This window comes from Rhinatrema bivittatum, chromosome 3, assembly GCF_901001135.1.
Source record: "Rhinatrema bivittatum chromosome 3, aRhiBiv1.1, whole genome shotgun sequence".
Taxonomy (NCBI): Eukaryota; Metazoa; Chordata; class Amphibia; order Gymnophiona; family Rhinatrematidae; genus Rhinatrema; species Rhinatrema bivittatum.
The window spans coordinates 199,089,763-199,113,383 of record NC_042617.1 but is presented as its reverse complement, the minus strand read 5'-3'; the positions used below and the strand labels follow the sequence as shown (position 1 = coordinate 199,113,383).

General features: G+C 43.7%; 1 protein-coding gene across 2 annotated transcripts in view; it reads left to right on the top strand.

The window, feature by feature from the left end:
- Positions 1-1,365: 1,365 nt before the first annotated feature.
- Positions 1,366-23,621, top strand: part of NID1 (nidogen 1) — a 201,589-nt gene continuing 179,333 nt past the window's right edge. For both annotated transcript variants that reach the window (XM_029594103.1, XM_029594102.1), the window contains exons 1-2: positions 1,366-1,698; positions 13,702-14,001. In XM_029594103.1, coding sequence (XP_029449963.1) covers positions 1,477-1,698; positions 13,702-14,001 — 522 coding nt within the window. In that variant the 5' untranslated portion in view covers positions 1,366-1,476. The remainder of the gene's footprint in view (positions 1,699-13,701; positions 14,002-23,621) is intronic.

Genomic DNA, 23,621 nt, shown 5'->3' with positions numbered 1-23,621 from the left:
GATGAGTGCTATTAGTTTCATGGGGGGGAGGGGGTGTTTGGAGACGTGTTTTGGATGTGATAATCCCCTTATAGCATAAGGGACTGTCCAACCATGGGTTAAACAGTGCGCTGGGCTAAGCCCATTGTTTTGCATTGGCCCAAATGTGTCTCCAACAAATTGGAAGAAGACACACCAAAAAGACAACAAAATTATCTTTTAGATTTGGGAACATATTAGTTACTTGAACGTTTCTGCAGGGAAATAAAGGCCAATAATTAGTATTGGACTAACTGTATTGTCATATATATTTGTTTATTGACCTTTACTTCAGCCCATTCAAATTTATTAACCCAGCAAGCACACTGGGCCGGATTTTAAAAAGGTTACGCACTTAAGTGCGTAACCCTTAAACCCCCCCCCCCCCCTGCGCGCGTCGAGCCTATTTTGCATAGGCTCGGCGGCGCGCACAAGTCCCGGGGCTTTGCTAGGGGGTGTGTCGGGGGCGGCGAGACGTTCGGGGCGTTCTGGGGGGCGTGGAGCCGGCCCGGGGGGCATGACCGAGGCCTCCGGACCAGCCCCCGGGTCGGGTGATGGCGCGGCAGCGGGCCATCGGCGCGCGCGAGTTACGCCTGCTTCGAGCAGGCATAACTCGTGCGATAAAGGTGTGGGGGGGGGGTTAGATAGGACAGGAGGGGTGGGTTAGGTAGGGGAAGGGGTGTGTGGGTGTGTGTGTGTGTGTGTGTGTGTGTGGGGGGGGGGGGGGGTGGAGGGAGGGAACAGGCAGCGCGCGCAGGGCTCGGTGCGCGCAAGTTGCACAAATGTGCACCCCCTTGCGCGTGCCGACCCCGGATTTTGTAAGATACGCGCGGCTACGCGCGTATCTTATAAAGTACGCGCTCGCTGGTTTTTTAAAATGTACCCCAGAATGAACATTTTTTGAAAGCGGAGGGGGTTAATACCCTGGCCCTTGTCACAGTGCTAATTACCATCATACCTACAATGAAAGTACAAATCTAGCAGGGACAACTGCAGAGCAGAATCTGGGGAGGAGAGGGTTTTTTTTAAAACGATCATGTGCCCTCGGCCAAAATGTGAACAGATTTTCATGGTCTTCATAAAAAGGTACAAATATACCAAATAAAAGATGGGGGTAGGGGGTGCAGAAGAGAGAAGATCCTGGCTGACATAAGATCCTAAGAGTTAGCAGACGCATCCTTGCCTAGCCAGGGATAAGTTGGTGTTCTGAAGGTCCCGGGGATGGGGGCAGGGTGCGAGGCGAGACACTGAATCCCCCCGCCCCGAGGCTGGGGGAGTGTTCGGGCTCGCCCCGGCGGCCGGACGGGCCCCGGGATTGGTGAGCGGCTGCCGGCTCTCCCCTCCCCGTCTTCTGACGGGCTGCAGAGCTGCGTGGGTGGTGGGGCAGAGCAGAGCCTCGGGACGGATCGCCAGGGCAGCTCGGAGTCTCTTTCCTGCCGCCGTCGCCGCGCTCTCCTCATGGCCCGGGCACCCCCGCCGCCGCGCTCCCGCCTCCCCCTGCTGCTTCTGCTCTGCCTGACGGCGGCTCCCGCCCGCAGCCTCCTGAGCCGGCGCCAGCTCCTTCCTTACGGGGCACCGCGCGGGGACCGCCGGCTGGAGCCCGGAGACGACAGCGCCTCCCCGCGGCTGCAGCTCGCCCTCCCGCTCCACTTCTACGGCGGCAGCGTGCCCGCCCTCTACGTGAGTACAGCGCCCCCCTCCCCAGCTGGCACCCTCCTGTGCCCTTTGCTCACAAAGGGAAGAAAGATTTATTTTATTTTTTTTAAGAAAAACAGATGGATTCAATGGAAAAAGTTTTCTAGCCATTTTATAGGTGAAAAGCATTTGTGCTCCGCCTCATTTACTAAAAAGAAGTTCCGTTTTTTGTGAGGGGTATTTATTCCCCTTGCCCCTTTTATCCTGCTGCGTCTAGATGCAGTGCATGTTTTGTGGTAAAATGGGCAGAAGGCTTTCAAGTCAATCAATATTAAGTAAACTGGCGAACTGCAAAAAGTTTTCAGATAGCGGAATATATGCGCGTAAAATCTGCCGCGGGGGGGGGGGATATATTCGGATAATGCTGCGCGTGTAAGGTAATGTGGGTATAGCTAGCAGTGAGCACAGCTATTCGTCCCACCAAACCTCGACGCCTACATTTTGCTGGAGAGCATTCGATATGTGCGGTCACTGGCCACAGAGTAGCCCTGCCTCTGGAATGCTTCCATTGACTTTCCAGTTTTTCAGATACTTTTTTGTGCGCAAAATATTTATGTGGTCAAGAATGGTAAAATTTCAAATTTGGCGTCTGTGCCCTTAACTCAAAGTTACCTGCACAAAGGCTTTGACCATAGACCTCTAGTTTTTTTTGTTTGACTTTTTTTTTTTTTTTCAGGAAGTGTAATATTTTGTTTTGCTGGCGGTCCTCATGGTGTCAGGTGTATCCCTGGGAACTTTAACGTTCACGGGGAGAAGGGAGGGGATAGGAGTTGGGTTGTGCAGACTTTTCCCCTGTTTTCCCCAATTCCAGCCTCAGCCTCCCACCCCCACCCTTGAGCAACTACTTTGTTCTCTTTCAGAAAACAAAATATTTCCAATCTGCTGCCTCTGGCTTGGTTTTCTGGCTCAGCCTCTTTTTTTCTTACTTTTTTCTCTGTTACTTCTACATTCTGTCTCTCTGGTGTGGTCCTTTTTTCTTTTTCAGTTTTCTCTTTCCTTCAATAGTGGATATTTTTCTTACTACTTTCTACTATCATCTCCTTCTTTCTCCTCCTATTCTTTTTGCCTCCTCTTCTGTTCCTGTTCCTTCTCTCTCTCCTGCATTCTCTTCTCCATTCCTCATCCCCTTCCTCCTACGTTATCTTTCTGCGCTTCCTCTTCATCCCTGCCATTTTTGGTCATTAGTTCCCCCTGCCTTTCCTGGGTCCTCTCTGCCTTTTCCCCATGGTTCTCCACTTCCCCAGACCTCTCCTATTCCTGTGTCCTTTTTCCTTCTTTCCTCTTGCTCCCCCCCCTTTGGTTACACTTTTCTATCTCTCCCCTTTCTCGTTCTCCTCTCCACCTTGCTTTTCCCAATCCTTGTTCTTTCCACCTTTACTCACTCCTCTCCCTTCTATCTCCTACCTTTGCTCTCCCCTCCTCCTTGTTCTCATCTCTCTCCTACTTCATTCCTATTCTCATTTTTATGCTCCCCTCTTTCCCACAATTCTGGCTTTCTCCTCTTGTTCTCCTCTCGCTCCCTCAGTTCTTGTTCTCCTTTTGGTCTTCTCACTCTCTCCCAGATCTTGCACCTTCCTCTTACTTTTCCCACTCTAGCTCCTGCCTTCCCCTCCACTCTTCCCCTTCCTTCTCACTCTTACCTGACCCCCTCCCCTTCCTTTGGCTGTTGCTGTGCTGGTGGCAGGAGCAGGAGAAAAAGTGCTTCTGAGTATATGTGCTGCTTCTTTGCCTCATGCAGCTGATTAACTTATTCTGCTCACTATAACCAAACAGTAGAGGAGGCAGGAAAGCGAAAGATGCCTTCTCCTGCCCCTGCAGCGGATGCGCTGCCTGCCTGATGCATGCACAGTTAATACCAGAAGAAAGAGGCGGCCACTCTTGAGTGGCAAGGGGGGGAGGAGAAGAACAATATGATTTTTTTTTTTTTTGGCGGGGGAAAACTTGCCACCACCTCCCCTTGGGACGATGCCTATGCTACAGTGCTTGGCGATCCTGGGTTTTCTCTTATAGGGTCATTTATCAAAACGCCATAACGCATGGTGCGATGCAAATTTGTAAAAGGGGAGGGATTGGGGAGGAGTCTGGGGCGGGATTTCTGAAAAATTGAGCTGGCTTTAACAGTATCACACAGTTTTAATGCCAAATGCCCAAGGGCATTTTTAGGCTGGGGGAGGGACAGATGTGGGGGGAGGGGGAGAGAGAGAGCACACCTCAGGGGTGGCATCATAGTAAATAGCTATTTATGCTACTATAGAAGGCCCACCTAGTAACTTGAGGTGAGGTTTAGGTAGTAGGGTAGGTGGTTAGGGGCCACTTTTACATGCAGAGTGAGACGTTTGAACAGAACAGTACACTCTTGTGAAGATTTGATATCCTTCGGAGTGAGGAAACTCACCCAAGGATGAGATTTGTACAGTGTCCTGTCAACCTTGCTTGATGGACTCTCTACCTGGGTAACATCAAGCTAGGTTGAGAGAACATTGCACAAATCTCATCGTTGGGTGAGTTTCCTCACTTCAAAGGACATCAAATCTTCACAAGAGAGCACTGTTTTGTTCGTACGTCTCACTCTGCATGTAAAAGTTACCCCTAACCCCTACACTACTACCTAAACCTCACCTCTAGTTAGGAGGGCCTCCTAAGTTAGAAGCGCACATTGCGATAAGTAGGAAATTAACATAAAACATTCCCCTTTTTCTCCCATATGCGATATTTACAGCAATCTGATAAATCTAGCTATTAGAGAGGTAGAGTAGGATCTCTGAACCTAGAGCATTCTCAGGCACTGCCAAGTGGCAGGGCATTAATCCTCCATACTGGACAGATTCTCTATTCCAGCCAAAAATAGGCCCAGAATGACACTGGTTTATTCACATTCTGGTTTCTCTTCAGAGCTTCACCTGGTTGTTTTGTTTTGGCCTGATGAAAGAAGTATAACTCCTGAAAGCTAAATGAGAAATGTATTAAGCTACTTAGTGGTGAAGTTTTTTTTTGTTGAGCTTTATTTAAGCAGGCTAATATGGTAACCACATTCATTTTTCTATAGATGAAATAAACTGGGGTGTTTGCTTTGGCATCTTTTTGGCTGGAATCAAAGTGTGGGATCTTACCTACCTAAGGATTGTCCCTTTTTGGCCGAGAATGAGAATCTGTATTCCTGCTTAAAGCAAAAAAAAAGAAAGCAAAACCCCCAGTAGTGTACTTGATCTGAGAGAAACCAAAATATTATTTCTGTGAAAGCTTAGAGAGTCCACTTCCACACATAAGAAAAAAAAGAGCCTTTTCATCACCTTTTGTATTTGGTGTCATACTATGTTCACTCTTTAAAAATATTTATCTCATGCCTTTTTATTGGTAGCTCAAGGCATGTAACGTTTGGGTAATACCCTGTCCCCAGAGGGCTTACAATCTTAACAGGAATTATTTAGTAAGGTTTTTTCTCCCATTCTGTGTCTGTGGGAACAATGCTTAGTAAAATATGGCCCTAAGTGTGTACCTGAGCCAATGGAGGGTGAAATGACTTGTTCAATATCCATCAGTGGTAGAAGTGGGATTTGAGCCCTCACTTCCCTGGCTCACAACCAACCCCCCCCCCCCCCCCCTAACCAGTAGGCTGCTCCTCCACTCCTTGGGGAAGAGCTAGTAATGGAATGGAGGTATTGAAAACCTCATCTAAGATGATCGAGGGTTAGATCCAAATAGTGCAGTAAACTAGGACATGTAGTATACGGGTTTCAGCTCCCCCTTACATTCCCTGATATGGAAGCTCAGAGGGAGAGGCAGGAATTTCCTGTGGCAAAACTTACATACACTCACACCTAAGAAACTTGAGCAAAGATTGCTGTTAGAAGTGGGTGCAATAAGCCCAGTTTCTTATAGTAGGAATGGGCTTAATGAAAATATTTTTCTTTTAAAATTTCTGTTTCAAAAAATGTTTTACCCCAAGAACCTTTTTTTTTAAAGTGCTGTCAAGGACATTAACTTGTGTAGTAACATAATCTGTTGTTTTCTCACTGAACATCTGTTTTTCTTACCAGGACAAAAGTTCAACTGCAGTAATTTGTAATCCCAATGGATTACAATAGATTGTAAACTATTTTGCTATTAAAGAAAGATATGGCTATACTGTAAGCTGAAAAAATTAACATAGAACATGACAGCAGATGTATACCATATGGCCCGCCAGTCTGATCATCCACATCTCCCGTTCAGCTTTATAGTCCCTTCCTCTCCCCCTGTGCTTTCTTGAATTCTTATACTGTTCTTATCTTCACCACTTCAACTGGGAGGCTGTTCCATTCATGCACCACCATCTTTGTAAATAAATATTTCCTTGGATTGCAATTTAATCTAATCCTTTTAACCTTCATCCCATGACCCCTCCTTTCCAGACCCTAAATTACATTGAAAGAGGTCCCCTTCAGGTAGATGCATTGATACCTTGGAGATATTTAAAAGTTTCTATCATTTTCCTCAATTCCTCCAGGATGTACATGTTTAGATCTTTAATGATGAAGACTGTTATCCATTTTAGTAGCCACCCTCTTGACCTACTTCATCTAGTTTATATCCTTTTGAAGGTGCGGTCTTCAGAACTGTACACAGTATTACAAATGAGATCTCACCAGGGACTTATACAGGGGCAATACTGCCTCCTTTTTCCTGCTGGCTATTCCTCTCCTTATGCACCCAAGCATCCTTCTGTTTTTGCTGTCATTCTAGTTCTGATAAATGACCATCACAGGAACTATAAGATTGCAAGTCCTGTACAAATAGTAGGTGAGATGTTATTTCTGGGTCATTAGGCTCCCTGTAATCCAAGGAGTTAATGAGCATACTCAGTGGATTTAGTTTTTCCCTATGTGATTTTTAGGATATTGTTTCTTGCTTTTTCTTGTTTCTATGTATTGTTTCTGGTTCTTTCTTGTTTCGGTGAACAAAAACATAGAGGTCCATATTCAGACATTGGCTCCAGCCAATGTTAGGCTAACTTTGGAGGGATATTCTGTAGTGCAGCTGCACTATTGAATCCAACTAACTGTCTTAAAGATAATTGGATAGGTTTATCTGGCTAACTTTAGGACAGCTCTGTGTCACAACCAGAACTCTGAATATCAGAGTTAGTCTGATAACTATCAGGCCGATACAGAACGGTGTGCTCAGCTGAGTGCACCGTTTAGCCGCATGTTTTTAACGCGCTATTATTACCCCTTATACCGTAAGGGGTAATAGTGTGTCAAAAGGTGTGGCCAACCCCCCAAAAATAATAGTGCTCATCACATGCAAATGCATGTTGATGAGCCTATTAGTTAGTATCCGCAATACAGAAAGTAAAATGTGCAGCCAAGCCACACATTTTACTCTCAGAAATTAACGCCTGCCAAAGCGTTAATTTCAGATAGCAGTGAGCAAGGGTACAGAAAAGCAGAAAAAACTGCTTTTCTGTACACCCTCCGACTTAATATCACAGCGATATTAAGTCAGAGGCCCCAAGAATATAAAAAAAAAAAATCTGCCCGTGGGTTGGAAAACGGACACTCAACTTTTCCGGCGTCCGTTTTCTGAACCCGTGGCTGTCAGCGGGTTTGACAACCGACGCCGGTAAAATTAAGTATAGACTGTCAGACCCCCTGACAGCCGCCGCTTCCATCAATAAGGAGGTGCTAGTGTCCCTAGCCTCCTTATTAGCGCGGGCTCTAATTTAAATAAAGAATCGCGCACCCAGGAGAGGTGCCTGGGAGTGCGTCGGGAGAGCAAGCGCTCGCCTCGGAGCGCCGGCTCTCCCGCGGACTTTACTGAATGGGCCTGTTAGCTGGCTATTCTAACTCCTCCCAGAAATGCCCCTGAATTATCTGGTTAAAGTTTAGCTGGATAAGAGGGGGAAATATTCAAAAGTCGGCATTTAGCCAGATAAGTTGCCTCTGAAAATGGACCTATTACTTTATACAGAAACTGATTCATCTTGCCACCCGTTAACCACAGCTCCCCCCCCCCCCCCCCCCCCCCCCCGGATAGTTTTGCTCTTCTGTCTTCCTTATTAAGTTCCTTGTTACCCTCTCTGCCCCCTCCTTTCTCATCTTTCTGCTACATTCAAGGCATACATGCTAGTAACCTTTTGTTACTGTTCCTGTTTTCTTGGCCCCCTGCATCTCCGTTCTTTGGCATGTTGACAATTGCTATAGTCTGTCTTATATGTCGTGCTGTTCTTTATTTGGACCTTAGAGTTCTCCTACTGTAAACACTGATGTTTGTGTTTTATATCTCACCAGTTTTTGTGTTTATCTTGTATTATTACAGCTCTTTCTTATTTCATTAAAGTTGCAGCCTTTTGGTAAGATAGTGCCTTCCTGTCTAACAGCTGTAACTTGCATTCTGTGTTTTCACTAGAGGATGATAAATATTTTTCAAGATAGTCTGCAGAGTAAAGCACACATATGTTTCTGCACATTACTTTAGTAATTGCTTTGGGGAATTAGCTTGCTAGCTCAATTAAATATTTAACTTAATACTTTTAAAAGGAATGCCTAGACCAGCGTTTCCCAGCCTGTGGTTCACGGACCCCTAGGGGTCCGCCAGACCTTAACAGAGGGTCTGCGAACTGCCTGTGCCAAGAAGAGGCCCAACGGACCCCATCCTGCAGCAGCTACAAAAGAGAAGGACCAACAGGCGAACTCTATCTTGCTGGCAGCTGAAGAATGAAGGAGACCGCAGGCTGTCGGCACACCCCGTCATGCCGGTGGCTGAAGACTACAGAGGATCGCGAGGCCGTCAGCTCACCCTATTCCACCCACAGCCTGAGTGAGCTGTGGTACCCCTCCTCCCCCCCATGCATGCAGAGCCCAGGTAAAAGAAAGGGAGTGGCCCTGGTGTGAAAGAGGGTGTGAATATATGTATGTGTGAATTAAAGAGAGGAACTTGTATGTATGTGTGCATGTGTGTGAGAAAGGGCATGTGTGAGTGAGAGAGCTTTTCTGTATGAGAGCATGTGTGTGTCTGACAAGAGAACAGGTATGTATGAAAGAGAGGGAGTGTGTGCATGTGAGAGCATGTGTGTGTATGAGAGGGAGTGGGTGTATGTAGGAGCATGTGTGTATAAGAGATAAGGAATGTGTGTGTGTGTGTGTGTGTGTGTGTATGTATATATATGGATTGTGGACCTTGTGTTGGAATGAGGATGATGCAACCTGCTGAGAAAGCTCAGTAGGTCCTCGCTGCTAACTAGAAGAGCAGACGCTACAGAGTCGGAGCTTTACCTTTACCAGCCCCTTTCCCCTCTGATTGAACCTATGGGTTCTGGGGCCGGCAGGTCTTAGGAGATAGTCTCTGGGGTGAATGCTAAAGAGAGGCTCTGATGTCAGGCAGTGGTCAGTGCTGGCGGCAAGCAAGGATGGTCAGGTCACAGGCTATGGTCGGTACCAAGGATCAATACGAGAGCAGGCAGAAGAGAAGGACAAAGATGGATGAGGCTGAAGACACAGAAGGTGAAGGCAAGGCTGAAAGATAGAGACAAGGCTGGACAGGCTGAAGACAAGGCTCTGAACCAGCAACTCACACTTCCAGGCGGTAGTTGACCCATTGCAGAGGCGAGAAATGAGTGTTGGCACCTCCTTAATTTAGGTCCTGGCATCTGATGTCGTCATCATCGGGCACCACAAGCCTTTTTCCGTCACAGGCCCTTTAGCACGAGTCTGGTATGTGTGCGCTTAAGTGCATCGGAAAGAGGAAGCGGTGGCATCTATCCGCAAAGCAGAGGAGTGGCATCATTATGCTGGGAGGCCTGTCGAGGGGTCCTAGATGAGTGCACTGGCTTGTGGAGCCATCCCATAAGGTGGCAAACGTAACAGTTTATGTGCATATGAGAGAGAGCGACCATGTTTGTGTGTATGTGAGAAAGAGGGAGCATGTATGTGTGTGTGAGTGAGAATGAACGTGTGCATGTGTGTGTATATGAGAGAGAGGAGAAAGTTTGTGTACCCCCTCCCAAACCCTACTAATCCACGACAATCTCAGGGTGACTGGAAATCAAAAGTTCCCCGGTATGGAGAGTAGGGAATTTAAAAATTGTTTTTAGTTTTAATTTAAAAATAATTTCTGAGTTTTAAATTATTGGATGTTGTATATGCAAGTTGTTTTGTAATATTCTTTTTATTAGTATGTTTTTACTATTACTGATATTTTATATTTCTTATTTGATTTATGAGAAACAATGATGTTTCTGGTTTTCTGTTGTTGCAATGCATATAGAGTCTAGCTTCTTGGGGTTTCCAGTTCAGTTTGTCTGCACGTTTTATGCTGCTGTTACCTCAGAGGTGAAAACAGAATTTAATTAGTATTTTTTCTATGGTGAATTTAAAACTCATATAAATTATTTTTAAATTTCCCAAACCACAATAAAATATTTCAAAACATCAGACATCAAATAATAGCCAGCAGTTAAAACTAATAACAATTAAAAAATTCCCCATTCTCCATACCTGAGAACTTTTGATTGTCGTGGATTAGTAGGAGTTGGGAGGGGGTGCACAAACTTTCTCCTCTCTCTCATATACACACACATGCACACATTCATTCTTACACTTACATGCTCCCTCTCTATCTCTCACACACACACTTACAGACATGTTCTCTCTCTTTCATATGTGCATGCTCATATACTGTTACATAGGCTGGCTTGCAGGATGCCCTGTGAGCCAGCACAGTCACCCAGGATCCCCAAATGGATTCCTGGCATAATAATGCCGTTCCTGTGCATCATAATTAGACACTCCTGCTCCCTATTCCTTCTTCCGGTGTGCTTAGGCACACGCATGCGGGACTTGCACTTGTTTAAAGGGCATATGACAGGAAAAGACTCGTGACACCCGATGATGACTTTAGATGCTAGGTCCTAAATAAAGGAGATGCTGACACTCGTTCTTCATCTCGGCAATGAGTCAACTACCCTCTGGTAGTGTGAATTGCTGCTCCGGATCCTTGTCTTCAGCCTGCCCAGCCTGCTCTCTGTCTTCCAGCCTTGTCTTCCCCTTCCGTGTCTTCAGCCTCATACAGCCTTTTCCTTCTCTTCTTCCTGTCTACCCTCTGATTGATCCTCAGTACTGACCATAGCCTGTGACTACAGACCATCCTCGCTTGCCGCCAGCCCTGACCACAGCCTGACATCCGAGCCTCTCTTCAGCATTCACCCCAGAGACTATCTCCTGCTGGCCCCCGGAACCCAAAGGCTCAATCTGAGGGGAAAGGGGCTGGTAAAGGCGAAGCTTTAGCTCAGTCTCTGCACCGTCTGCTCTGCCAGTTGGCAGTGAGGTCTTATTGGGCCTTCCCAGTAGGTTGCATCATCCTCACTCCAACACAAGGGTTCACAATCCTAACATACACACACACTTCCTCTCTCTTACACGTGCTCTCACATACACATACTCCCTCTCTCAAACACACACACAAACACGCTCCCTCTCTCTCATACATACAAGCTTTCTCTCACACACATGCTTCCTCCCTCTCACATACCTATGCTCCCTCTCTCATATACACATACACTCCCTCTCTCTCACACACACACACGCGCGCTATATCTCTCATACACATATGCTATCTCTCTCATACATACATGCTCTCTCATACACATACTTTCCTTTTCTCATGCACACATACACTCCCTCTCTTTTATATACACATGCTTTCCCTCACATAGTGATGTTTCCCCTCTCTTATACAAACATGATCTCTCACACAGATGTCCCTCTCTTTCATGCCTGCACATGCTCGCTCTCTTATACACATAAGCTCTCTCGCTTACACAAACATACTCTCTCTCTCCAAACCACACATGCACTCACACATATGCACCCTCTCTCTCTCTCTCATTCACACACACCTACGTTCCCTCTTTGTCATTTGCACACAAATATATTCACATCCTCTCTCTCACCCAGGCTACTCCCTCTCTTTTACCTGGAGTCTGCATGGGTTTGGGGGCAGAGGGGTCCTGCAGCTCACTCAGGCTGCAGGTGGAATAGCGTGAGTTGACACCCTTGTTGCCTCTTGTAGTCTTCAGCTGCTGGCGAGATCTGGTGCACTGGTAGCCTTTTGGTTCTTCTCTTTTGTGGCTGCTGCAGGATGGGGTTCATGGCGCAGGCAGTTCTTGGATCCCCTGTTAAGGTCTGGTGGACCCCTAGGGAATCTGTGGACCACAGGTTGGGGAACCGCTGATATAGTGTATTTGGATTTCCAATAGCATTTTGACAAAGTCCCTCATGAGAGACTTCTTAGGAAATTAAAATGTAATGGGGGGGGAGGGGCTGTGTCCTTTTGTGGATTGCCAATTGGTTAAAAGACAGAAAACAGAGAGTAAGGCTAAATGGTAAATTTTCCCAATGGAGAAAGGTGAATAGTGGAGTGCCCCAGAGAGCTTGTCTGGAACTCCTGCTTTTTAATATATTTAAAAATGACCTGGAAATGGGAACAACAAGTGAGGTGATCAGCTTTGCCAGTTACACAAAATTATTCAGAGTTGTTAAATCGCAAGAGGATTGTGCAAATTGCAAGAGGACTTTTCATAACTGGGAGACTGGGCATGCAACTGGCAAATGAAATATAATGTGGACCCAAATTATAGCTACACAATGCAAGGTTCCCCATTAGGAGCCATCATTCAAGAAAAGGATCTAAGTGTTATTGTTGATAATACACTGAAATCTGCTCAGTGGGCAGCAGCAGCAGCCAAGAAAGCAAATCATTAGGAAAGGAATGGAGAATAAAACAGAATATCATAATGCTTTTATATCACTCCATGGTGCAACCTCATCTTGAGTATTGTCACCATATCTCAAAAAAGATATAGCAGAATTTGAAAAAGTATAGAGAAGGGTGACCAAAATGATCAAGGAGATGGAAAGATTCCCCTATGAGCAAAGGCTAAAGAGTTTAGGACTCTTCAGCTTGGAGAAGAGATGACTGAGGGGAGATATAATAGAGGTTTATAAAATGAGTGGAATGGAATGAGTAAATGTTAATCTGTGGTTTACTCTTTCAAAAAGTACAAAGGCTAGGGACACACACGATGATGTTACTAGGTAATACATTTGAAAAAGAGAAAATATTTTTTTATTCAATGCATAATTAAACTCTGAAATTCACTGCCAGAGGATGTAATGAAAACTATTAGTGTAGCTGTCCTTAAAAACGCTTTGGACAAGTTCCTGGAAGAAAAATCCACAAATCATTATTAAGGTGGAGTTGCAGAAATCCACTGCTTATTCTTGGGATAAACAGCTTGGAATTTATCTAACCCTTGGGATTCTGCCAGGTACTTGTCAACTGGATTGGTCACTGCTGGAAACAGGGTATTGGGCTTGATTGACTCAGTATGGCAAGTCTTTTGTTATGTTCTTATATACTAGATTTAAGGGGCATGTAAGAACATAAAAAGTGTCATGCTGGGTCGGAACAGTTCCATCAAGTCCTGCATGCTCTATCTTGCAGTGGCCAGCCTAGATCACAAGTACCTGACAGATCCCACAAAGCACTCACTCCTAGGGATAGCAATAGCTTTCTTTAGTCTACCTGGCTAATAATGTGCTATGGACTTTTGCATCCAGGATTGTATTCTCTTCCTTTTTTTATGCTGCTGTACTTCTCCTTATGCATGAAGGTATACTGTTAGTTTTCCATGCTCCCTTGTTACTCTGACTGGTAATCTTCAGATCTGCCAACATCTATTAGGTTACTGTACATAGGTGCCCAAAAATTCTGTTTATGTTCACTTTTATTACTCAGAGAATCACTTCATAACATTATTTTTCAAATGGTATATTCAAACTCTCTGTTCAACTTGCTTTTCTTTTATGAAAATCTTGCCATAAATGATAAACAAAAAAAAAATTCATATATAAAACTATATGCAATATTTGTGAAGAAGAACAAGGATTTTGTGTTTGTGTGTTTATCTCTGTGCGCTATGAAGTGCTGCTTGTGTTTATGTCTTAACAGATTGGCACGAATGGCATCATTGCAACAAGTGAACCATCACAAGAGGATGACTATCTAGCCACGTTCCCACCCACCTTTGGCGTGCTTGCCCCTTTTATGGTTGACTTGGATACGAGCGATGGATACAGCGAGGTGTTCTATAGAGAAGATTCATCCCCTGAAATCTTGCAGCTTGCTGCAGAGCACATCAACAGGGGCTTCCCCCTGGATGACTTTTATCCCGATAACGCCGTGATCATTACCTGGGAAAACGTGGCAGCCTATCGTGAGCAGAGAGGAGACTCCATTTCAGAGAACAAGGTGATACATTAGTTTTCCTCAAGTTATTGCACTAGTTTCTGTAGAATCTAGCTGAAGAGTTCCTGGATTGCATTCTAGCAATTTAATTTTTTGCTGTTGTGGTATAATGCCACAGTGTGATTGCTACAGATAGGTAATAATATGATAAAAGGAAGGATGTTGCTTGTGAATTATGAGATAATTCATACAGGAAGGGATTTTTCTTTATTTTTATACTGAACTATCTGGAGCAAAAACTAACCATGGCAGTCAATATTTTTGTCCCACTTAAAGAGATGAGTAGAAATTTCTGTACCTAAGAAATGTATATTGAGGGGGATTGATTGATATATATTTTTTATACATTTGATTGTATATTTTTGGAAGGTTTAACAAGGCCAAGGACATGCAAAAAGTAGGGTATGTAATTTTAGATGTAAGATTCAAAGTTGTCCTGTATTATGAAGCTGGATGTTGGGCTTCCTTTTTCTCATTGGTTGACAATAATGTCATCATGTGCATACTTTAATTATTCATAAAGATGTTTCCCTTATCTTTCTGGTTTCCCTGTTTATCCATGTGCACATGGATGCAATAAGATATGGTGAAAAATTAAGAGGAAAACTGTTTTCTCCTCTAGAGGGACTCTCACTATCGGGCCGATTCAGTAAAGACGCGGGAGAGAGTGGACGAACGCCCGCTCTCCCGGCGCGCGCGATTCAGTATGCTAATTAGGTGGTGCGGTAGAAACGGGCAAAAGTAGGCGCTAGGGATACTAGCGCGTCCCTAGCGCCTCCTTTTGACCCGGAGCGGCAGCTGTCAGCGGGTTTGACCAGCAAGAAAAAAACGGACCACATCTCCCCTGTTCTGAGAATTTGTACTGGCTTCCAGTCGAACAAAGAATCAAGTTCAAGACCTTAACTATCCTACACAAAGCCATCTACAGAACAGAGAACAACGCTCTTGATAACATGATCCAGATACACAAACCACAACGCACAAGAACAACCAGCAAACTACATCTAGCAATACCCCTCCCTCCCTGCAGCTAAGCTCTCCAACACTAGGAACAGAGCCTTCTCTATTGCGAGACCGAAAGCATGGAATTCCCTACCAGACTACCTAAGCACAATCCGTGACATCAAATCATTCAAAAAGGAGCTCAAAACCTGGTTCTTCAGACAATCACTCACAGATGGTGTCGGCTAAGCTGACCATCTACACACCAGAGACTCGAGGACGCATGCGAGTTTATACGCAACTCGTGCTCCTGTACTTGTTTAATCCATGTCTGTATGCCGTATTTCCCGATTAGTCCTTGTTTTGTACAATGCCTGTGCACTGTAATAACTATCCATAGATGTTTTATAATATAATCCCTTTTCAATTTGACTGTATATAGAATAATGTAATGCGTTAATTTAATAAGCTCAAGAAGTTCTCGGTTATATTGTTCACCTGTAATAAGTTGTTTAAAATGTAAACCGGAGTGAAGGCAGCTTGCTATACCTCGGTATATAAAATTTCCTAAATAAATAAATAATGGCTATTAATCAAGTCTACTTAGGGAATAGCCATCTCTATTAATTGCATCAGTGGCATGGGATCTTCTTAGTGTTTGGGTAATTGCCAGGTTCTTGTGGCCTGGTTTGGCCTCTGTTGGAAACAGGATGCTGGTCTGACCCAGCATGGCAATTTCTTATGTTCTTATAGATCTACTTTATGGGATTTTCCAGGGACTTGCAACTTAAATTAGCTACTGTCAGAGACAGGATGCTGGGCTCCATGGACCTTGGTCTGACCCAGCATGGTATTTATGTTCTGTCTTACTCTGATTCACAAGCAGCCTTTTCTTACTCCCACATATACACAGGCATACGTGGACATCTCCCTTTTTCTTGTCTACTAGCTGCTTGGAAATGCCGGGGGCCACACAGAACCTCTTCCTTGGCTACTGGCTACATGGCAAGGCCAGCGGCCATACAGAGCCTTTTCCTCAGCCCTGGCTACAAGAAAATGCCACCAGCCACACAGGGCCTCTTTCTTGGCCACTGGCTGCATGGAAATGCTGATGGATCATCAGGGGCCCCTTCCTTGGCTGGTAGTTCCACGGAGCCTCTTCTTTGGCTGCTGGATGTGGGAAATGCCAGAGGGTTTCTTCTGCCCTGCCAGTGGCTGAAGATGCGGAGACTCGGGACACTAAGGAAGAGACTCTGGGACTGGCCCCATGTGCCCAGTGCTAATGATGACATGCTAAGGAAAGTTTGTTATTTTTCATCGTAAGTGCATTTGTGTTTGGAATACATGGCAAGACTGCATAAAATACTTATAATGTGTGTGTGAGAAATAACAATTGATCTAAAAAAATGGGACACATTCTCCATGTACTACAGCTTTCTGATTTGAAGGAAGACTGTATTTAGCTGGATTACATAGGGGCCTCCTTGGACAGAGTTAAATTAGCCTGATAATTAGCCAGCTAAAGCTGGTCATGCTGTAAAATAGTCCTAAAGTTAGCCAGATAACTTTATGGTTAGGACTATTTAACTTTGAAATAGTTGGGTTTATTCAGTATTGCAACGGCACCACTGAATATCCCATCAAGTTAGCCAGCCAGTAGCTGAAAACTACCCCCATAGAGTTTCATTGTTTGGAATGAGATTTTCTCAGGGCTTACACCATAGTACAAATATTGAAGACATACTATTAGATCACTGAATTAAAATATAGAAAAACAGTGCGGCTAAATCTTCTCTAATCTCACAAAACTTTAAAAGTAATAGAAGTGAACATGAGAAAAACTGTTTTTAAAATTTTTGTGTTACATTTTTATTTTCTTTGCATTTTTTTGCATTTTAGTGCACATTAAAATCATTTAGCAAGTGCTAACAAAGCAAAATTGTATTGTTTATTTGTATACATTTGGAAGAGAAACGGCACAACAAATGTTAGTGTTTTCCATGTTGTTTTATATGACTGCACATCCATATAAAGTTAGAGGTCTTTCCAGGTCAGTTCCTGTTTTCCATAAACAGAACAGTACTTAATGTTGGCTGCCACCTACTAAAAGAAGAATTTGCAAATGTATACAGTGCATCTGTTATAAACATGTCTTATTAATTCTTCTGCAGTATACCCATTTTGAAGGTACCATGACTGCAATGTCACAGATTGCTCAAATTCTCACTTGCAAAAAGGTTTATGTTATTGTGACAACCCTTTGAGATTTATCAATAGTTCTTGAACCCTTTTGAGTTGTGGTAAGGAGTTTAGGTAGCAGGGGACGTGTGCTCCATTTCTGAACTGCTCCTCCACTGAGGTTGCTGGAATGACCCATCCCCTGGAGCTTATAAAAGCAGCCGGCAGCATAGCTTAGTGCGGCATTCTGAGTTAGGAATCAGAGTAGCAGGAGGTCTTTCTAGTTGTGTTCTGTTCCCCTGTTAGTATGCTGGGCCTCATGGCCTGTAATCCCACACTAATAGGAAGGAGGCAAGCTATTATTTGACTGGCCTTGTGCTTTTTTTTTTTTCAGATTTTACTTCCTGTTTTTCAGACCTCTCAATGAGAGCCCTGGTGCCCCTAGGGACTGGGAATTTGTGAATTCCCAGTGCCAGGTTAGATTAGGAGATAGGGAAGATTCCATATTTGGTGCCACACTGCAGAGGAGTTCCATTGTTTTATTATTGTGAAGAGTTTTGAAGCCTGAGTTTCCAGGAGGAAGTTTGTGGCCATACTTTCCTGCCTGAAGCAGGAACATTTGAGAGAGCCGCTGGGTTCCTTGCTATCTGGACTTCCCTAAAGAAAGACCTGCTTTGTTACCCAAAGAGAAGAACTGTGAGTAAGACCAAACATTCTAGTCTGAGGACCCCCATCTGGAGTCTTTTACCCTGTCAGAGGAATATATTCTGGGGAAATTGTGCAGATACTGAACTTTACATTTTTCTATCCATTGTGAAGGGGGTTTTTCTGCCCAACACAGATACCCTTGGCCACTTGGAAATCTTACTTTCCAAGCCCCGGAGGGTGAGGAGTTTTCCTTGCCTTGAATATAAAGAGACCTTGCACAGATAAAGATAAGAGACGAGAACACTGTGAATTTCATCAGTGTGCCAACAACAATGCCAATTTGCCTTTTAAAGAACTTTACAGTAAAAGATTTTTGTTTGGATATACAAGCAGAGCTTCCTGACTCATTTATCTGGCACTCATAACCATTTCTGCTAAAGGTGGCGTGTTATCCCTCCAGGGCAGCAAACTGGGTAGCTCCTGATACCTTAGGCCTTGAAGGATTCCTTCCTTCTCCCCAGTCAGGTCAAGAACTCTGCCCCGGGGCCAAAGGACTGTGTTAGAGTGAGAAAGATTGGAGATAAAAGGCCCTGGGACCCCTCATGTGCTCCTGCTGTACCAGTTTATAAACCGGAGAGGGGGGTCACATTAGCAACTCATTTCTACTTTGAAAGCTGAAAACTCATTATGCTCAGCTACTCTAAGTGGAATCACAATTTTAGGTTATTCTGTGGGCCCGTCTGGTGGTATAGCACTTGGCCATAATCCCCTCCCTCCTATGCATTTCTTTTCATTCCGCTAGACCCAATTGTTCCTGTTTGGTTGCCTAACAGCTCCCTAAATTTGAACTAAAAGCTACACCTGTGTGACTTGGTTGTAGGAAGCCAGTTTGTTAATCTGCACCAAACTGAGAGATGGCCAACTCCCTATTGTACTAAAAAATGCAGTGGACTGGAGAGCTCAATTCAGAAGTGAAGGTCACAAAAGTCTCACTAGGATATATTTTGCAGAGTGAAATTTAGTTCAGCACCGGGACATTGTTTAAGCAGATGTTCTTATTTCAAGTCACGAGGGCCTCAAAAGTCTGCTTTTCAGCATGCACAAGGCATACAAATGAACTTTTTCTTGGAAATAGTATATGCAAATGTTTGAGATGAGAATATAAGAACAGAACATAAGAACATAAGATATGCCATACTGGGTCAGACCAATGGTCCAAGCTCAGTATCCTGTTTCCAACAGTGGCCAATCCAAGTTACCAGTACCTGGCAAGTACCCAAACATTAGATAAATCACTAGCTACTATTGCTTATTAATTACCGGAATAGTTTATGGATTTTTCCTCTAGGAACTTATCCAAACACTTTTTAAACCGTTACACTAACTTCTGTAAACACATCCTCTGGCAATGAATTCCAGAGCTTAACAATGCGCTGAGTGAAAAAGAATTTTCTTTGATTTGTTTTAAATGAGCTACTTGCTAACTTCGTGGAGTGCCCCCTGGTCCTTCTGTTACCTGAGAGATTAAATAACTGATTTAATTAACTTGTTCAAGTCCTTTCATGATTTTGTAGTCTTCTATCATATTCCCCCTCAGTCGTCAGTTCTCCAAACTGAAAAGCCCTAACTTCTTTAGCTGTTCCATGACACTTATCATTTTGGTCGCCCTTCTCTGCACTGTCTCCAGTGCAGCTATTTCCTTTTTGAGATGCAGTGCCCAGGATTGCACACAGTATTCAAGGTGTGGTCTCACCATGGCATGATACAGAGACATTATGACATCCTCCGTTTTATTTAAGATTCCCTTCCTAATAATTCCTGTTTGCTTTTTTGATCGCCACAGCACACTGGGCTGATGAATTCAATGTATTATCCACTATGATGCCTCGATCTCTTTCCTGGGTGGTAACTCCTTACAGCAAGGATTATTTTTCCCTATATGCATGTTTGCACTTGTCCACATTAAATTTCATCTGCCATTTGGAAGCCCAATTTTCCAGTCTTGAAAGGTCCTCCTGCAATTCATCACAATCCGCTTGAGATCACCTCACTCGTCGTACCCCTTTCCAGATCTCTGAGGCACTCCACTTTTTCCACTGTGAAAATTGACCATTTAATCCTACTCTCTGTTTCCTGTCTTTTAACCAGCTTGCAATCCACAAAAGCACATCACCTCCTATCCCATGACGTTTTAGTTTTCTTAGAAGTCTCTCATGCGTGACTTTGTCAAACACCATCTGAAAATCTGTGGTGCTGACTTTATGCATAGACCAAGGGCAAGCAAAGAGTTTGAACCATGGCCCCTCTTGAAGTCATTCAATTTGTTAGGGCCCCCAAGATGGGTCTAAAGACACACAGACAGAGACACACAGAGACACAGACACACACACACTATGTTTCTGTTTCAAGTTTCTGAAAGGAGTAAGCTTGCATATACATGGGCACAGATAGTCAAACCCCCCACACCCAGACAAAGACAGACACCCCTCATAGAGAGACATAAACTAAAAGTTAGACAGGTACACACACACAGACATACCATCCTAAGACAGAGGACACACACAGATGCAGAGAAAGGCATAGACAAAACACGCCCAGATATATACTTACACATCCTACCCATACACAGACAGAGACACACAAGCAGACAGACCATAACACAGACAGAGACATAGACCTCATACACAGACTTAAGCACACCAGACAAACACAGAGACACACACTGCACATCACATCAGTAAGGATGGAAACATTTTTCAAAAAACTTAAGATGCCAGCCAAAATTTTTTGGGAACTGAGAAAAACTCTGCCCAACTTTATTTTCTTTTTTCTCATTCCTTTTTCCTATTTCTTTTTTTAATTTTTCTTATTTGGTCATTTCTTTTTTTTTTTCTATTTTTTTTATTAAGATCCACAGCAGTGATAGACAAACATCTGCAGTCAGTTCACATGGTTATACTCACCAAAAACAAGGAGCAGAATTATACAAAACTGCTATCAGAAATATTTTTATAAAGTGTAATTCCCCAGACTCTTCCACCCTGAAGAGAGAGCAAGATTAACAGCCATGTCAAAGTAACAAGCGAGATTGGCACAATTATAAAAAAAAAAAAAAAAAAATCACTCAAGAGCCCCAGTCAAGGTAGGAGCGAGCAGCACAAAAAATAAAGTGTTCTACAATGTGGAAAAAAGGATTCACACTCACAAAGAGGGGAGTAGCTGGCTTGTTACGGCGGTTACTACCCCAAATCAAATAAGCCTGATACTTCACTTTCAATGCATATACAGCAAAGTTCTCTGATTCAACGGCAGGGGAGAAGAAAAACTGATACTTCACACATCCAGCAGAGCTCTCTGCTTCAACGGCAGGGGAGAAGAAAAGAGGGTTCGCACTCACAAAGCGGGGAGTAGCTGGCTTGTTACGGCGGTTACTACCCCAAACCAAATGTGCCTGATACTTCACTTCGATGCACATCCAGCATGGCTCTCTGCTTCAAACGGCATGGGAGAAGACTTATACGTCACGCATATCCAGCATAGCTCCCTGCTTCAACGGCAGGGGAGAAGAAAAACAACCAATAAGGGCTAATAACATAGTCTGGGTAAAACAAATAAGCATGGGTGCAGCTTGCTTATTGCGGCGGCTACTACCCCTAACAAATCAAGCTAGATATTTCACTTGGATGCAGCTCCATCACTGCTCTCTACATTAAAGGTGGGGGTGGAAGGGAAATAGAACCAAGAGCTAAGAGAAACAGATAAGTATGAGAGAAAATATGTGTGAAGCTTGCTGGGCAGACTAGATGGGCCATTTGGTCTTCTTCTGCCGTCATTTCTATGTTTCTATGTTTCTATGTTACAATATAAAAATACATAACTGAAATTAGTACTATCATCGAAGATAAAGAGAAAAAACTAATTTAAGTGAGCCGCTGGGTTCCCTGGAGAAAAGGTTCCCAAATCAAGACATGGGTAGACACCTTATCTTTCCCAACTGCAGAAAGATAGGACAGGTAGTGCAAAGGAACATCGTAGGAGAAGGCACCATTATCTCCTTCCAGTGTGCTTCCAAATCCTGTCGATCTACACACAACACATAATTTACTAAACTTCTTTCTGCAAAGGACCACCCAGATGGATATTGTGAGAGAAGTTAAAGTTTAGATTCAAACATAATGTTCAACGATGTCATTTCACTTAATATGGATGCAATCCATTTCCAGCAAGGAATTAATTTTGGGCAAGTCCACCAGACATGGTAAAAGATCCCATCATCCCACAAAGTCTCCAGCACTGTTCAGAATAAGTAGGAAAAAGCTTATGTAACTTAAGGCGAGTAAGGTACCAATGAAATAAAATTTTGTAATTAGTTTCTATCATTGCAGATGAGGGACAGCTCTTAGCTATAGCAGAAAAACTTTTCCCACTGCTCAGGAGACCACCGACTATCCCAATCTAATTCCCAACCGAGCCCATGTTTAAATGGAGGGGACTGTTTAGGAAAAAGCATAAGATAGAACTTAGAAATCAGCCTCTTGCAAACATGATGTGAGAAACAAAGGTCCTCAAAATCAGAAAGGGATCTAGCCTCTTGACCCCGAAGAGGCAGTTGAGAGAAGCAGTGTGCTAATTGTATGTAGTGATAATATTCTGATTCCAAAAGTCCAAATTGCAATTGCAAATCTGCAAAAGATATCAATTTAGAGTCATGAAATAGTTGTCTTCAACACCATATCCACTTTTGGGCCCAATGTGAAAAAACAGATATAGAATCGGATAAATAGCACACCCCCTTATAAATTCCCAAGGTTGATAGCTGAGAAAAATGGTAATTACCCATCAGCTGCCTCCTTCATTGCCTCCATATCTTCGAAGTAAATATAGGAAAAGGATTGGTACTAGCGGAGCCCCATCCCTTTTCTGGCAGCCCCCAGATTTGAAAATATAAAGAGCCCTGCTGTAAATTGACTTGCTCTATATAAGCCCACTGCTTATATAGAGTGGGCTGCTACATAATATTTCGTAAAATCAGGGACAGCAAGCCCACCCTTTAGAAAGAAATAACACCCTCTTTGCCACCCTAGGTGGCCGCCTTTTCCAAATAAAATGGAAAACTTTCATATGAAGTGATTGCATAAAAGCATGAGGAACCTCAATAGGAAGGATTTGAAAAAAATAAAGCCACCTTGCAAGATCGTCATTTTGATCACAGATATACAGCCCAGCCATGAAAAATTATAGGGAAACCAAATATCCAAATTTTTAATAGTCCGCTCACGCAGTGAACAGTAATTTATAGTAAATTGCTTCCAGTCTGCACCCACCCGTATCCCTAAATAACGAATACTATTCATCGTCCACTTAAAAGAAAACTTATTCTGCAAATGACCCATTTGAATATTATCGAGAGATAGTCAGTAATTCCAACTCACCCATATTAACCTTGAAGTCAGAAACTTTAGTGAATATTAAATTCTGAACTAAGACAGGCAGGGTGAGATGGGGTTGTGCGATAGTAAACAAAATATCATCCGTGAATAGATATATTTTAAACTGAGCGTGGCCAACTGGAATACCCTGAATGTTTCCATTCTGTCGAATCTTCCCCGCTAGAGGTTCCATAACCAAGGCAAATAAAGGTGAGAGCGGGCACTCCTGCAGAGTATCCCTGCCCAAATCAAAGATATTCGAATAAGACCATTTACTTTTATACAGGCCTTGGGAGAAGAATACATAGCTCTCAACCAGGTCAATCCAATCTTGTGCAAAACTTTAAGCATAAATGCCCAATGGAAATGGTCAAAGGCCTTTTCCGCATCTATGGCCAAAAGAACTGCTGGTATCTTTCCCTGTCT